The sequence below is a fragment of the Cervus elaphus genome, chromosome 4, assembly GCF_910594005.1.
Source record: "Cervus elaphus chromosome 4, mCerEla1.1, whole genome shotgun sequence".
NCBI lineage: Eukaryota > Metazoa > Chordata > Mammalia > Artiodactyla > Cervidae > Cervus > Cervus elaphus.
In genome coordinates this window covers 65,565,700-65,580,227 of record NC_057818.1, presented here as the reverse complement: position 1 = coordinate 65,580,227, position 14,528 = coordinate 65,565,700, and the positions used below count along the sequence as shown (strand labels likewise).

The following is a 14,528-nucleotide window of genomic DNA, read 5'->3' as shown; positions in this document are numbered from 1 at the left end:
TTTGGACTGATGGATCAACGAAGGAAAATCTCTGTCTGTTTGGCACCCATTTAATAATTTTCTGACCCCAGCCCTTCCCCTGGGATGTGTGATCTTGTCTGAAGGAGGATTTGAGCCCTGTTCAACACTGGTGGAAGAAAATGCTCACTTCTCATCTGAAACATAAACAGGAAGGTTGATCTCCTCTTAGACTCCATCTCAGGGCCCCTGAGAATGAAGTTCTTTGGGAAGGAAGCATTCCTCTGGGGCAATAAGTGTAGAAATTCTCTGACGAGGACCTCTGAGTTCATACTTCCTGTGGGTCTCAATGTCTCGTGAGACTCTGTCATCTGTTGATGCTCACTGTCAAGAGGCTAAGTGGGCTGAGGCTGGCCGTGCAGAACCATGGCCCCCAGAGACACCACCTTCTTCTGTCTCGGTGAGTACCCAAATGCAGGTAGGTTAGAGGGGAAGATAGGGGAGAATCCAAAATAGTCAAGGTTTCTCTTAACTGGTGACTCAGACAGTAAATAATCTGCCTGCAATGCAGGAGACCTGGGTTCAATCCCTAGGTTGAGGAGATCCCCTGGAGAAGGGAATGGCAACCCACTCCAGTATTCTTGCCTGGAGAATTACATAGACAGAGGAGCCTGGTGGGCTACTGTCCATAGGGTGGCAAAGAGTCAGATGCTACTGAGCGACCAACAATTTTACTTTCTCTTAACGTAAGAACTCAGTGATTTCAGTGGCTGCCAAGAAGACTCTGCTCTCCTGAGTGGAGAGATGGTCTTTGCCCAGGTATTTGTCTGCCCAAGCCCATGCTGGCTTGTAAGGATCAGTGGTCCAGCTGTCAAGTTGGCCTTGCTGGGTTCATTCAGCCCATGCCATGCTGTCTGGCAGTGCACAATGGTTCCAGAGTTCCTGCAGAGGAGAGCCTTAGGGGCTGGAATCTGGAAGATAAAACTAAAAATGGGCCTTGTTTGCTGTTGAAGAGAACAAATGGCACCTGTATGTCTTTATGTTGTTGTTCAGTTGCTCAGTCTTGCCTGACTCTTTGCAACCCCATGGACTGCAGCACGCCAGGCTTCACTATCCTTCATTATCTCCCAGAGCTTGCTCAGACTCATGTCCACTGAGTCAGTGATGCCATCCAACCACCTCATCCTCTGTTTCCCCCTTCTCCTCTTACCCTCAATCTTTCCCAACATCAGGGTGTTTTCCAGTAAGAGTCTTTCTGTTGAGTAATTTGTAATAAAGGTTGGAAATTGGCGGGTGGAGTTTTCATGAATGTCTCTCTTCCAGTTCTCTGTCTTGGCCAGAGGATTCAGGCACAGGATGGTAAGTGTTTCTCTAAGTCTCCTCCAATCCCCTTGCATCCTCACGGCAACTCTGGGATAGAAGAGTCTGAAGTTCAAAGGGATTCCAATTTTATTTCCTGTTCTGTTGATCGCTATCTCTGCTGCATTCCTTTTGCACAACTTCTACCTCACTTTGGAAGCTTTGGATCCCTCAAACTCATGCTCAGACCAGGATTTAGTCTTTGCCTCCAGTAGGCTGACTGTCCATCCAAGATGCGTGTTTTACTGAATGTTCACAACGGCAGGGATGAGGAAGTCAGGAACCACCTTCCATTTCCCAATATTCTTCCTACATCAAATGTTCTCACAACCTAACTCTCCACAGTCCATCTACTTTTCTTCATTTAAGGGGACACTGCCTTAGAGAACTTTATGTAAGTGGCTTCAACTCTCAGAACCAATTTCTTTGTCTATAAAGGTGGCTCAGATGGTAAAGAATCTGCCTGCAATATGAGAGACCTGGGTTGGACCCTTGGGTTGGGAAGATCCCCTGGAGAAGGGAATGGCTACACCACTCCAGTATTCTTGACTGGAAAATCCCATGGAAAAAGGAGATTGGTGGGCTACAGTCCATGGGGTTGCAAAGAGTCCGACATGACTGAGAGGCTAACATTTTCACTTTCAAAAGAGAAATAAAAATAACAATGAAAGCAGATTGGATCATGGGAGGATGGGATCATTGTGATCCAGTTGTTGGGATTAATCGAGATAAGGCATATGAATTATGTACATGGTAAGTGTATTACCTGTGATGGGTTTCTCAGGTGGTTCAGCGGTAAAGATACGCCTGATGATGATGGTGGTGATCATGAGGGAAAAAAGTCTCTGAACTCAATGAAGGGCCCAGTCTCCACTTTCCTTGATTCATTGAAGTGCGTGAAGTCACTCAGTCATGTCCAACTCTTTGCGACCCCATGGACTGTAGCCCACCAGGCTCCTCTGTCCATGGGATTCTCCAGGCAAGAATACTGGAGGGGGTTGCCATTTCCTTCTCCAGGGGATCTTCCCAACCTAGGGATCGAACCCGGGTCTCCTGCATTGCAGGCAGACGCTTTATCCTCTGAGCCACCAGGGAAGCTGCCATTAGTTTCTTTTAAAAAATTATTTATTTGTTTGGCTTATCTAACTGCTTTAGGAGACAGCTCTCCCTGTATGCTGAGGAAAGAGCAGAGAATCTGGGGTGAGATAGTCCTAGTTTCCAAACCAGGTTGGAGCACTCTTCAGTTTGTGGTCTTGAGCAACTGACGTGGTTTCTCCAAGCTTCAGCACCCTCACGCTAGGGTGAAAAGCAGAATTGCTTGTGGATAAGGGTTACCATGGCAACAGAACACCAAGCAAACCGCCTGGCAGACTGGGGGGCACTCTCCAGCGCTCTTAGTCACTCAGCTGTGTCTGACTATTTGCGACCCCATGGATTGTAGCCCACCAGGCTCCTCTGCCCATGGGATTTCTCAGGCAAGAATACTGGAGGGGGTTGCCATTTCCTTCTCCAGGGGATCTTCCCCACCCAGGGACTGAACCCGGGTCTCCCACATTGCAGGCAGATTCTTTACCGTCTGAGCCTTCAGGGAAGAGGGTAGAATTAATGTGTATGGGGTCTGCTTTGAGGGCAATGAAAATGGAATAGACAGAGATGATGATTGCACAAGATTGTGAACGTACTAAGCTCCACTGAATCGTATACTTTCAACAGGGTTAAGTTTATGTTATATAAAGTTCACCTTGATAAATTAATAAATATAAATATATATATATGTATATATACACACACACATATATATAAAGGAAGGAATTTTGTTCCTCAAAAAATCTTTCAGTTCCTCAAAAACCTAAAAGCCCAATCCAGCAATTCCACTTCTATACATGTAACAAGAGAAACTAAAGAACAGATTCTAACAAGATACTTGTACCTCCATGTTCATAGCAACTTTATTCACAATAGCCAGAAAGTGGGAAAAACTCAAATGTCCACTGACATGAATGTATAAGCAAAATGTAGTCTGTACATACAGTGGATTATTATTCAGCCATAAAAAGGAAACGTATTCTGATACATGCTACAACGTGGATGAATCTTGATGACATTGCACTAAGTAAAAAAAAACACCAGACACAGAAAGGCAAATACTGTTTATTCCACTGATACAAGGCGTCTAGAATAGGAAAATTCATAGAGACAGAAAGTCAATTAGAAATGACAGGGGCCTAAGAAAAGAGTGAAGAGTTATTGCTTAGTGGTTTTAGGGGTTTGTTTGGAATCCTGAGAAAGTCCTGGAAATAGATGCATAATATGGTTGAGTTGCACAATATGGTGAGTATAGGGCCTTCCCCTGTGGCCCAGTGGTTAAGACTTCACTTTCCAATGCAGGGGATACAAGTTGGATCCCTGGTCTGGGAGTTATGATCCCACATGCCTTGTGACCAAAAAACCAAAACACAGAACAGAAGCAATATTGTAAAAAGTTTAATAAAGACTTTAAAAATACTCCACATCTATCCATACTTATACCTATACCTATATCTATACCTATCTATCTATCTATATATGCACACACATATAGTGAGTGTAATAAAGGCCACTTAGCTGTGTACTTAGAAAAGGTTTAAATGATAAATTTAATCTTTACATAACACATTTCATTTTTGCCACAGTTAGAAATTATCCCAAAAAAATTTTAAAGAAGGAGCTATAAGTCTGTTACACCCTTCATTTAGTTGTTCACCTCACAGAAAAAGAAAGACGTATGGTTTCTCCATGGCAGGCCACCTGAGTCTGGGCCCTGTTTTCTTTTAGGGAACTTTCCCATTCCTATCATATCTGCTACACCCAGTTCTGTGATTCCCTGGAATGGGTCGGTGAAGATCTTGTGCCAGGGAACCCTTGCATCTTACCTGTACCAGCTGGAGATCCTGGAAAACCTCACCTACAGAGTGGTGGAGAAGAAGCTGGGATTTCAGGAGGTGGCGGAGTTCGTCATTAACCACATGGATACAAACACCGCAGGGCGTTATCAGTGCCGATATGGGAGAGAACACCGCTGGTCAGCGCCTAGTGCAGCCCTGGAGCTGGTGGTGACAGGTGAGGCCCTGTGCAGGTCTCTGACCCTCAAGTCTTTTTTTTTTCTTAGTTTTTCAGAGATGTTATTTTTAGAAGTTTCAAATTTCCAGGGAAAATAAGGTGATGTAACAGACAGTGCCCATATACCTTACACCCAGTTTCCCCTACTCTTAACACATTGCTGATCAAAGGCTTATCAATAGGTCTTTTGTTACCCAAATGTTATTGACTGCAGATGTATTGACACATTTTTAGAGAGTGATACAATTAACATCACCGGTGCAAAGTTGTTAGAGGTTAGAATTGATCAAGGATTCACTCAACAACTTATGACTGACATTATCATTCACATTTTGCTCCATTAGGTTTTTGTCCTAACCTTGTGTATATTATAAATGCAAGTTTATTACTGTAAAATTTTCAAAAATGATGCACCAAGAAATTTTGAGTGAAGAATTTTTCGGTGCATTTTATGCAGTTACTGTCTCTGTTTGTCCAAGCAACACATATACTAGTGTCTCCGAAGATCATAGTTCCTCAGCATAAAGTTCTGGTTCAGACAAGGTGAATATTAGATCAGCAAAAAGACAAAAAAAAAAAAAAAACCTTAGTGATTGATTCTGATGTAGAAAGTGAAAATGAAACTCATGGTGCTGGAGAACTTTATAGGTGTGTCAGTTGTAACTATTAAATGTAAAAACCTGCAAAGTCTTATGAAATAACAGAATTAATTTCTGACCTGCCAAAATAAAAATCTCTGGCTCCTTTGTCCATGGGTTTTCCCAACCAAGAATACTGGAGTGGATTGCCATTTCCTCCTCCAGGGGATCTTCCCAACCCAGGTATCCAACCCTGGTCTCCTGTATTGGCAGGCAGATTCCTTACTATCAGAGCCACCAGAGAAAGCTCCTAGGATTCCCTAAGCGGGGAGCAATTAAAATATCTTCATTTTCATAAGAAATCCCTTTCAACCACACCATTTACATTTTATGTAAATGAGGTGACTTTTGGAAAGCACCTAAAGGATCTGAGCTGGTTGCCAGGGGAACCAACCAAGTAATTGGTGGGTTAGAATGCTCAGCCCCGCCCCACCCCCACCTGACCTCCGGGGAGGGCAGAGAGGTGGGAGGTTGAATCCATCCCCAAAGGCCAATGATGAAATAATCAGTCTCGCCTAGGAAATGAGGTCCTGTATTCTTCCAGTTCTCCCCTCTGGCTGTTCCTGACACGTGTTCTTATAAGTCAGTAATCTAGTAAGCAAGCTGGCTCCCTGAGTTCCATCTGCCTCTCTAACAAATGAATTGAACACAAGAACTGCGACCCGACAACTTCCGATTTATTGCCGTTCGGTCAGAAGCACAGGTGACAACCTGGACTTTTGATGGGCTCTGAAGTGGGGGGCAACTTGTAGGACTGAGCTGTTAACCCAGAGCCCCAAACCACAGGATCTGACGTTACTGCCAGGTAGAGAGTGTCAGAACTGAGGTGACTCGTGGGACGGGGAGACAGTGGAAACAGTGTCAGACTTTATTTTGGGGGGCTCCAAAATCACTGCAGATGGTGATTGCAGCCATGAATTTAAAAGACGCTTACCCCTTGGAAGGAAAGTTATGACCAACCTACATAGCATACTAAAAAGCAGAGACATTACTTTGCCAACAAAGGTCTGTCTAATCAAGGCTATGGTTTTTCAGTGGTCATGTATAAATGTGAGAGTTTGACTATAAGAAAGCTGAGCACCAAAGAATTAATGCTTTTGAACTGTGGTGTTAGAGAAGACTCTTGAGGGTTCCTTGGAATCTCAACCAGGAGATCCCACCAGTCCATCCTAGAGGAGATCAGTCCTGGGTGTTCATTGGAAGGACTGATGTTGAAGCTGAAACTCCAATACTTTGGCCACCTCATGCAAAGAGTTGACTCATTGGAAAAGACTCTGATGCTGGGAGGGACTGGGGGCAGGAGGAGAAGGGGATGACAGAGGATGAGATGGCTGGATGGCATCACCGACTCAATGGACATGAGTTTGAGTAAACTCCGGGAGTTGGTGATGGACAGGGAGGCCTGGCATGCTGCAGTTCATGGGGTCACAAAGAGTCAGACACGACTGAGCACTGAACTGAACTGAACTGTGGGACACCCAGCTGGCATCTCAGAATCGCTCAGCAGTCTGGGGAGGAAACCCACAGGTTGGAACTGGGAACAGAACCATATGGCCCTTCTGGCTTTAGAGACTAGATCGCTGTCCCTGAAAGATACCTGCTCATCTGCTTATTCACTCAGCTCCAATTGGGACAGAGCATGGGTCCTGCAGGGGGCTCCCCAGGTGGCTCAGTGGTAAAGAATCCATCTGCGATGCAGGAGACGCAGGAGACGTGGGTTTGATCCCTGGGTCGGGAAGAACCCCTGGAGGAAGGCATGGCCATCCACTCTAGTGTTGTTGCCCGGATAGTCCCATGGACAGAGGAGTCTGGGGGGCTACTGTCCTTAGGGTCACAAAGAATTGGACATGACTGAGCACATGCAAATGGGTCCTGTAGTAGTGAAATGGGATGTTACCACCTCCCATTCCTTTGCATCTGGAAAACATGAGCTTCTGCCCTTCTCTTAGCATGGACCCAAAATGAGTAGCGGGGAAACAGGGAAAGACAGAAATCTTGCCAACAGCTCACTCTCTTCTCTTTCAGGCTTGTACGACAAACCCTTTCTCTCCACCGATGGGGGCCAGGTGGCGATGCCAGGGGAGAATATTTCCCTCCGGTGCAGTTCAGCACACATGTCGTTCGACAGATTTTCACTGAGCAGGCCGGGAGGGGCCACCCTGTCACGGCACCGAGATGCGAGACTCCAGGGGGACTTCACTCTGGGTCCTGTGAACCTCAGCTTCTCAGGAGTCTACACATGCTATGGCTGGCACAGTGGCCGCCCCTATGTATGGTCAGCCCCCAGCAATGCCCTGGAGCTGGTGGTCACAGGTAAGGGTATCCCCCCCACCCCTGCCAGAGACTTCCGTCCTCCTCCTCAGGGCTCTAGCTGGCTGTCCAGGGCCTTGGCATCAAGCAGGAGAACAGAGAGGCACCGAGAAAGAAGATCGGGACAGGAGAGACTCATGGCTCAGAGGACCACAAAGAGAGAAGGCCTTCTCACCCATGTGACATGTGACTTTCACAGCGTGTCCCGGAGCTCTCCAGTGTCCTTCAAGACACATGGCCTATTAAGAAAGGAGAGGCCTGCGTTCAGAATCATCTTTAGGAGTGTCATTGAGCCAGCAGATACCAGACACAACCTTTGATGAACTCACTTTCTTTTATCACATGCTTAGTCGTAACAGGGAATCCTGACATTGACGTCTAATACTAGAAGCCACTCGGAGAGGTTGACTGGTAACTTACCACTCATCAGGAAGACTCTAAAAAACTCTATCAAGTGCTTCATTTAGGGAAACTCACTGGTTCTCCAGGGATTAAGACTTAGGACTTTGGGACCTCCCTGGTGGTCTGGTGGCTAAGACTCTGAGCTCCCAGTGCAGGGGACCTGGGTTCAATCCCTGATCAGGGAGCTAGATTCCACATGCTGCAACTAAAGATCTCACAGGCTGCAACTACAGACCCAGTACAGCCAAATAAATAAGCAAATATTTAAGGAAAAAAAACGGGGGAGACACTTCCCTGGTGGCTCAGTGGTAAAGAGTCTGCCTGCCAGTGCAGGAGATACGGGAATCATCCCTGATCTGGGAAGATCCCACATGCCTCGAAGCAACAAAGTGCCTATGCCATGATTACTGAGCCTGTTCTCCACAATGAGAGAAGCCACTATAATGAGAAGCTGGAGAACCATAACTAGAGTGTAGCCCCCACCCACCCCAACTAGAAAAAAGCCCAAGCAACAAGGAAGACCCAACAGAGCCAAAAATAAATAAATAAAATTATACATATATATAAAGACTCAAGGTTTTCACTACTGTGGACCTGGGTTGATCCCAGGTTGGGGAACTAAGATCCCATAAGCCACAGTGAAGTGTAAAAAAAAAAAATTTAAAAAGAGCTTCATTTTTATATTGTTTGCATGCATCACTCTGCCCAGAGGGAGCAAACAGGAGTTATAGCAGAGGAAAGCAACCTCTGGTGACTGAGTGGGATGACCACATTTGTCTCTCACATTTGTCTTGTCCAGTCATTCTGCAAGCTAAGTGAATGTATTAGTCATGGCCTTATAAGCTCATATGGCCAAATGGTCTTTTCAATTAATGATACAGGGACAACTGGTCACCTGTGGAGGAGGGCTGAATTTATTAGCATTTTCCTTTAATGTAGACAGTCACTGTATCTTGTTTTAGAAATCACCTCTTATCCCAATGTCAGGATGATCTTTTCTTATATTATCTTCCCAGACTTGAAATATTTTGCAGTTTGCAATTAGGAATTCATGTTGGATTCCAAGGCTTCCCTGGTAGCTCAGTTGGTAAAGAATCCACCTGCAATGCAGGAGACCCTGGTTCAATTCCTGGGTCGGGAAGATCCCCTGGAGAAGGGATAGGCTACCCATTCCAGTATTCTTGGGCTTCCCTGCTGGCTCAGATGGTAAAGAATCCACCTGCCCAAATCCACTTGGAACTGATTTCTATGTTTTAACAGAAGAGAGTTACTAGGATTTCTGAGTTTTGTAATTTCACAATATTTTATTACATCCTTGAGCCCATGAGGTCCATAAAATAAATGGATAAATTTTTTAAAGGTGCAATGAACAGAAATAACTAATGAAAGGTCACACACCAGTGGACCAAGGTCACACTTAGCTTCCCTAAGTTTTTTGTGTTTTGATTACGCCACATGGCATTCAGAGATCCTAGTTCCCTGACCAGGGATTGAACCCATGTCTGCTGCAGTGGAAGTGCTCAGTCATAATCCCTGGATCGCCAGGAAATTTCCAAATTTTTCCTAGGTTTTTCTTAACTTTTTTTTCCTATTTGTTTCCCAGATACCAATCATTGTATGAGAAAGGAACACACACTGTTCCGCAGGGTGAGATGATGTAGAGGAGAGAGTTTGGGGCTCTGGATCTATGAAAATGTTTTGAGGATATGATTATATATTCAGTGAAACTGCCACATAGGGAGGGGATGACAAGCAAACAGAACATCCTCATAACCACCTCCTCCCCCATTTACAAGATACCTCTGGGGACCACAGCTTTGGACTCGGGTTTAAGGTGAAGTATAGAGACTCACACACAGGGGTAACCAGCTTAGCAGTGCCGTGCGGTGCCTGCGTGCTCAGTCGTGTCTGACTCTTTGTGACCCCATGGCCTATACCCCACCAGGCTCCTCTGTCCATGGGGTTCTCCAGGCAAGAATACTAGAGGGGGTTGCCGTTTCCTTCTCCAGGGATCTTCCTGACCCAGGGATAAACCCGCATCTCCTGTGTCTCCTGCATTGCAGGTGGATTCTTTTACCCAGTGAGCCATCAGGGAAGCCCAAGATGAAGTATGGTGCTCATGAATGCATGCATTGCCTGAGGAGGGGGTCCCAGCGAACACACAAACTATGAGCTCCCTTCCCAGGGCTCTTGGTCAGGGGGGAATGAAACGTGACCAGTGATCATTCATTTCCTTCTAATGACATCTCTAGGTACCACAAGCCAAGATCACACGACAGAGAACTGGATTCGGTTGGGCATGGCAGGGCTGGTCCTCATAGTCCTCTTGGCCATTCTGGCTGAAAATCAGCTTGGCCCTCAGGTTCTACACCAGAAAGACCAGCAAGATCTTCCTGACCTGAGCTGGAGTCGACAGGAAAGTCAGACAGAATGGACCTTTAGACTAACTCCTAAGGACCACCAGGGATATTCCTAGAGTGGATCCTTTTTAGAAGAGCCAGCATCTGTGGAGTCCTATGCAGCTGCTTGGAGAGCACAAGGGGGACGGAGGTATGAAGAAGCTTGGATCCCCTTTCAAACCAATCAAATGGTATTTTCTTATATGCATCTGATATATTTGCATTCCACCTTTCTAGACATAGTTGAGAATATTCTCAGTATCATCTTGGCTGAACTCATTTCCTGTGATAAAAAATAATGAAAAGCATCCTCAGTTCTCCTTGCTGTTTTTTACCCTCCCTCTATAGACTTTTGGGCTTCCCAAGTGGCTCAGTGGTTAAAGAATCCACCTGCCAATGCAGGAAATGCAGGTTCCATCCCTGTGTCGGGAAGATCTCCTGGAGGAAGGCATGGCAACCTACTCCAGGATTCTTGCCTGAGAAATCCCAAGGACAGAGGAGCCTGGAGGGCTGCAATCTGTGGGGTCGCAAAAACTTGGACATGACTTGGCACACACACGCACACACTGTAACCCTTTGAATTTGAATTTAATCAATTCTAATTCAGTCAATCATGTGATAACCAATTAAATCACATGAGCAAACAGAGGCTCAGAAATCATATGATTTGAATAATGGTAAAATGCGTGGATACAGAGTTTCAGTTCGGGAAGATGAAAAAGTCCTGGAGATAGATGGTCATGTTGGTTGAATGATGATATGAATGTCCAGAATGCCAGTGAAATGTACACTTAAAAATGGTTAAAATGAAACTCTATGCTCATTAAATAGCAATTCTCCTTTGGAGGTATACAGTTCCAGTTTTATAAGTTGAGAAAGTTCTCAACTTTGCCTCACAACAATGGAAATGTACTTCACACAACTGAACTGTACACCTAAAAATGCTTAAGACATTATGTTTCATGTATGGGGGGTTACCATAATAATAAAAAAACTTTTTAAAAATGGTTAAAATGGTACATTTTGGGTCATGTATGTCTTACCACAATTTTTTAAAAGTTCTTTGTGGTCTATAGAAACTGAAAGTAGGTTAGTGGTTTCCCAATGCTGGGAGAGACAGGGTATTGTACAGTGAGTGATAGTGGGTAATAGGGTTTTTTGGGGGGTTGGGGGTTTAAAAAGTTCTGAAATTAGATTGTGGTGATGGTTGAGTGACTGTGGAGATATAATTTAAAAAGGCAGAGAATTATATACTTTAGATGGTAAATTGTAGAGTATGTCAATTATGTCTCAATACAGTTGGGGTTTTTAAAGCATTGAGAAGGATTAGAGGGGTCCTAAGATGGCGGAGGAATAGGACGGGGAGACCTCTTTCTCCCCCACAAATTCACTGAAGGAACATTTGAACACTGAGCAAATTCCACAAAACAACTTCTGAACTCTGGCAGAGGACCTCAAGCACCCAGAAAGGCAGCCCATTGTCTTCAAAAGGAGGTAGGACAAAATATAAGAGACAGAGAGACAAAAGAGTTAGGGACAGAGACCCATCCCAGGAAGGGAGTCTTAAAAGAGGAGAAGTTTCCAAACATCAGGAAACCCTCTCACCGTAGGGTCTGTGGGGAGTTTTGGAATCTCAGAGGGCAACATAACCAGGCAGACAAAATAAATAAATAAATAAATAAAATTCACAGATCATGTCAGTTTAGCTCAGTTCAGTTGCTCAGTCGTGTCCGACTCCTTGCGACCCCATGAATCGCAACACGCCAGGCCTCCCTGTCCATCACCAACTCCCGGAGTCCACCCAAACCCATGTCCATCGAGTCGATGATGCCATCCAACCATCTCATCCTCTGTCATCCCCTTCTCCTCCTGCCTTCAATCTTTCCCAGCATCAGGGTCTTTTCCAATGAGTCAGCTCTTTGCATCAGGTGGCCAAAGTATTGGAGTTTCAGTTTCAGCATCAGTCCTTCCAATGAACACCCAGGACTGATCTCCTTTAGGATGGACTGGTTGGATCTCCTTGCAGTCCAAGGGACTCTCAAGAGTCTTCTCCAACACCACAGTTCAAAAGCATCAATTCTTCGGTGCTCAGCTTTCTGTATAGTCCAACTTTCACATCCATACATGATCACTGGAAAAACCATAGCCTTGACTAGACGGACCTTTGTTGGCAAAGTAGTGTCTCTGCTTTTTAATATGCTGTCTAGGTTGGTCGTAACTTTCCTTCAAAGGAGTAAGCATCTTTTAATTTGATGGCTGCAATCACCATCTGCAGTGATTATGTGTCTAACGCAATTCCCAGCAGAAAAGTAGCCCAGATACTCGTGTCCGCCACCAGCAAGTGGGGGCTGGACAGGGAGGCACAGGCTGCGTTGCTTAGGGTAAGGACCGGGCCTGAATGCCCAGAGGGCAATCTGAGGGAGCTAATGTGAGATAGCAACCCAAACTGTGGGATAGCCAGAGAGAGAGAGAAAAAAAAGAGAGAGAGAGAGAGAGAATTATCCCGTGCCAGGAGGGTAGCAGCCAGAGATCAGCTCCCCAGAGGAGACACACAGCACATCTGAGAAGGCGTGCCCACTGAGCACCCAGAAAACCAAGCAGCTGGGACCGGGGTGGTGATAAGACGCAGCCCCCACCTGGGGAGAATGCACTCTCCAAGCACCTGGTTGCCTGAGCTGCTTGGACCTGGGAAGGACACAAAACGCAGACACAACCGAGTCTGTGCCTCTGTGGAGTGCCCGAGAACCTGAACCTGAGCGGCTTAGACCTGGGAAGTGCAGGCAACCCAGGGGCCGCTCCCTGCAGAGCAACCTGGAGCCTAAGGAGTGTAGACTGGGAAAGCACACACGCTGTGAGCAGGGGCAAACCCAGTGTGGCCGAGACACTGCGCGCACCCCCCACACGCCAGTGATATTTGTTTGCAGTGCCCCTCCCTCCCCACAGCATGACTGAACAAGTGAGCCTAAATAAGTGACCACCTTCGCCCCCTCTGTCAGGGCAAAAATTAGACACTGAAGAGACCAGCAAACAGAAGAAGCCAAAATAAACAGAGGGAGCCGCTTTGGAAGTGACAGGTGCAACAGATTGAAGCCCTGTAGTTAGCACCAACTACACTGGAAGGGGCCTATAGACCTTGAGAAGTATAAGCTGCAACAAGGAACTATCTGACACTGAACTGACCCCACACTGCCTGCAACAGCTCCAGATATATATACATATTCCTAGATATATTTTTACTATTATCATTTTTAAATTAAAAAAAATTTTATTTTTAAGTTCTCTATTAATCCTTTAATTTTCATTTTTATAACCTACTATTATCTTGCCAAAAAAAACCTATTTTTAAAGCAAACTTCATATATATTTTGTTATAATTTTTGTGATTTTGGTTTTTTTTTTTAATAGTGTGTTTTTGAGAGTCTAACCTCTACTCTAGATTTTTAATCTTTGCTTTTTGGTATTTGTTATCAATTTTGTACCTTTAAGAATTTAATCTTCAGTACCCATTTTTACTTAGCAGTGTGATTACTGGCTTGATTACTCTCTCCCCCTTTTGACTCTCCTTTTTCTCCCCCAGGTCACCTCTGTCTCCTCCCTCCCCCTTCTCTTCTCTACCCAACTCTGTGAATCTCTTTGTGTGTTCCAGGCTGTGGAGAACACTTAGGGAGCAGAATATGGCCTAGATCTATCTCTCTCCTTTTGATTCCCCCCTTTCTTCTCCTGCTCACCTCTCTCTCCTTCCTCCCTCTTCTCTTCTCTATGTAACTCCATGAACCTCTCTGAGGGGTCCAGACTGTGGGGAGCACATAAGGAATTGATTACTGGCTAGATTGCTCTCCCCCCTTTTGATTCCCCCTCTTCTTCTTCTGGCCACCTCTATCTCCCTCCTGCCTCTTCTCTTCTCCATGTAACTCTGTGAACCTCTCTGGGTGTCCCTCACTGTGGAGAATCTTTTCACCATTAACCTAGGTGTTTTATCATCAGTGCTGTATGGATGGAGAAGTCTTGTGGCTACTGTAAGAATAAGACTGAAAACCAGAGGCAGGAGGCTTAAGTCCAAAACCTGAGAACACCAGAGAACTCCTGACTCCAGGGAACATTAATCAATAAGAGCTCATCCAAAAGCCTCAATGCCTACCCTGAAACCAAGCAACACCCAAGAGCCAACAAGTTCCAGAGCAAGACATACCATGCAAGTTCTCCAGCAATGCAGGGACATAGCCCTGAGCTTCAATATACAGGCTGCTCAAAGTTACATCAAACCCACTGACATCTCAAAACTCACTACTAGACACTTCATTGCACTCCAGAGAGAAGAAGTCCAGCTCCACCCACCAGAACACCGACGCAAGCTTCCCTAACC

General features: G+C 45.4%; 1 protein-coding gene across 2 annotated transcripts; it reads left to right on the top strand.

Moving 5' to 3' along the window:
* Window positions 1-288: 288 nt before the first annotated feature.
* FCAR (Fc fragment of IgA receptor) lies at window positions 289-10,471 on the top strand. Of its 2 annotated transcripts, none has more exons than XM_043897937.1 (5): window positions 289-418; window positions 1,282-1,317; window positions 4,132-4,416; window positions 7,080-7,367; window positions 10,019-10,471. In XM_043897937.1, the coding sequence occupies exons 1-5, from the start codon at window positions 385-387 to the stop codon at window positions 10,240-10,242; spliced, it is 867 nt and encodes a 288-aa protein (XP_043753872.1). In that variant the 5' UTR covers window positions 289-384; the 3' UTR covers window positions 10,243-10,471. The 2 variants fall into 2 exon arrangements, with proteins under 2 accessions (XP_043753872.1, XP_043753870.1); XM_043897935.1 differs by having other exon boundaries at window positions 371-436.
* The last annotated feature ends 4,057 nt before the right edge of the window (window positions 10,472-14,528 follow it).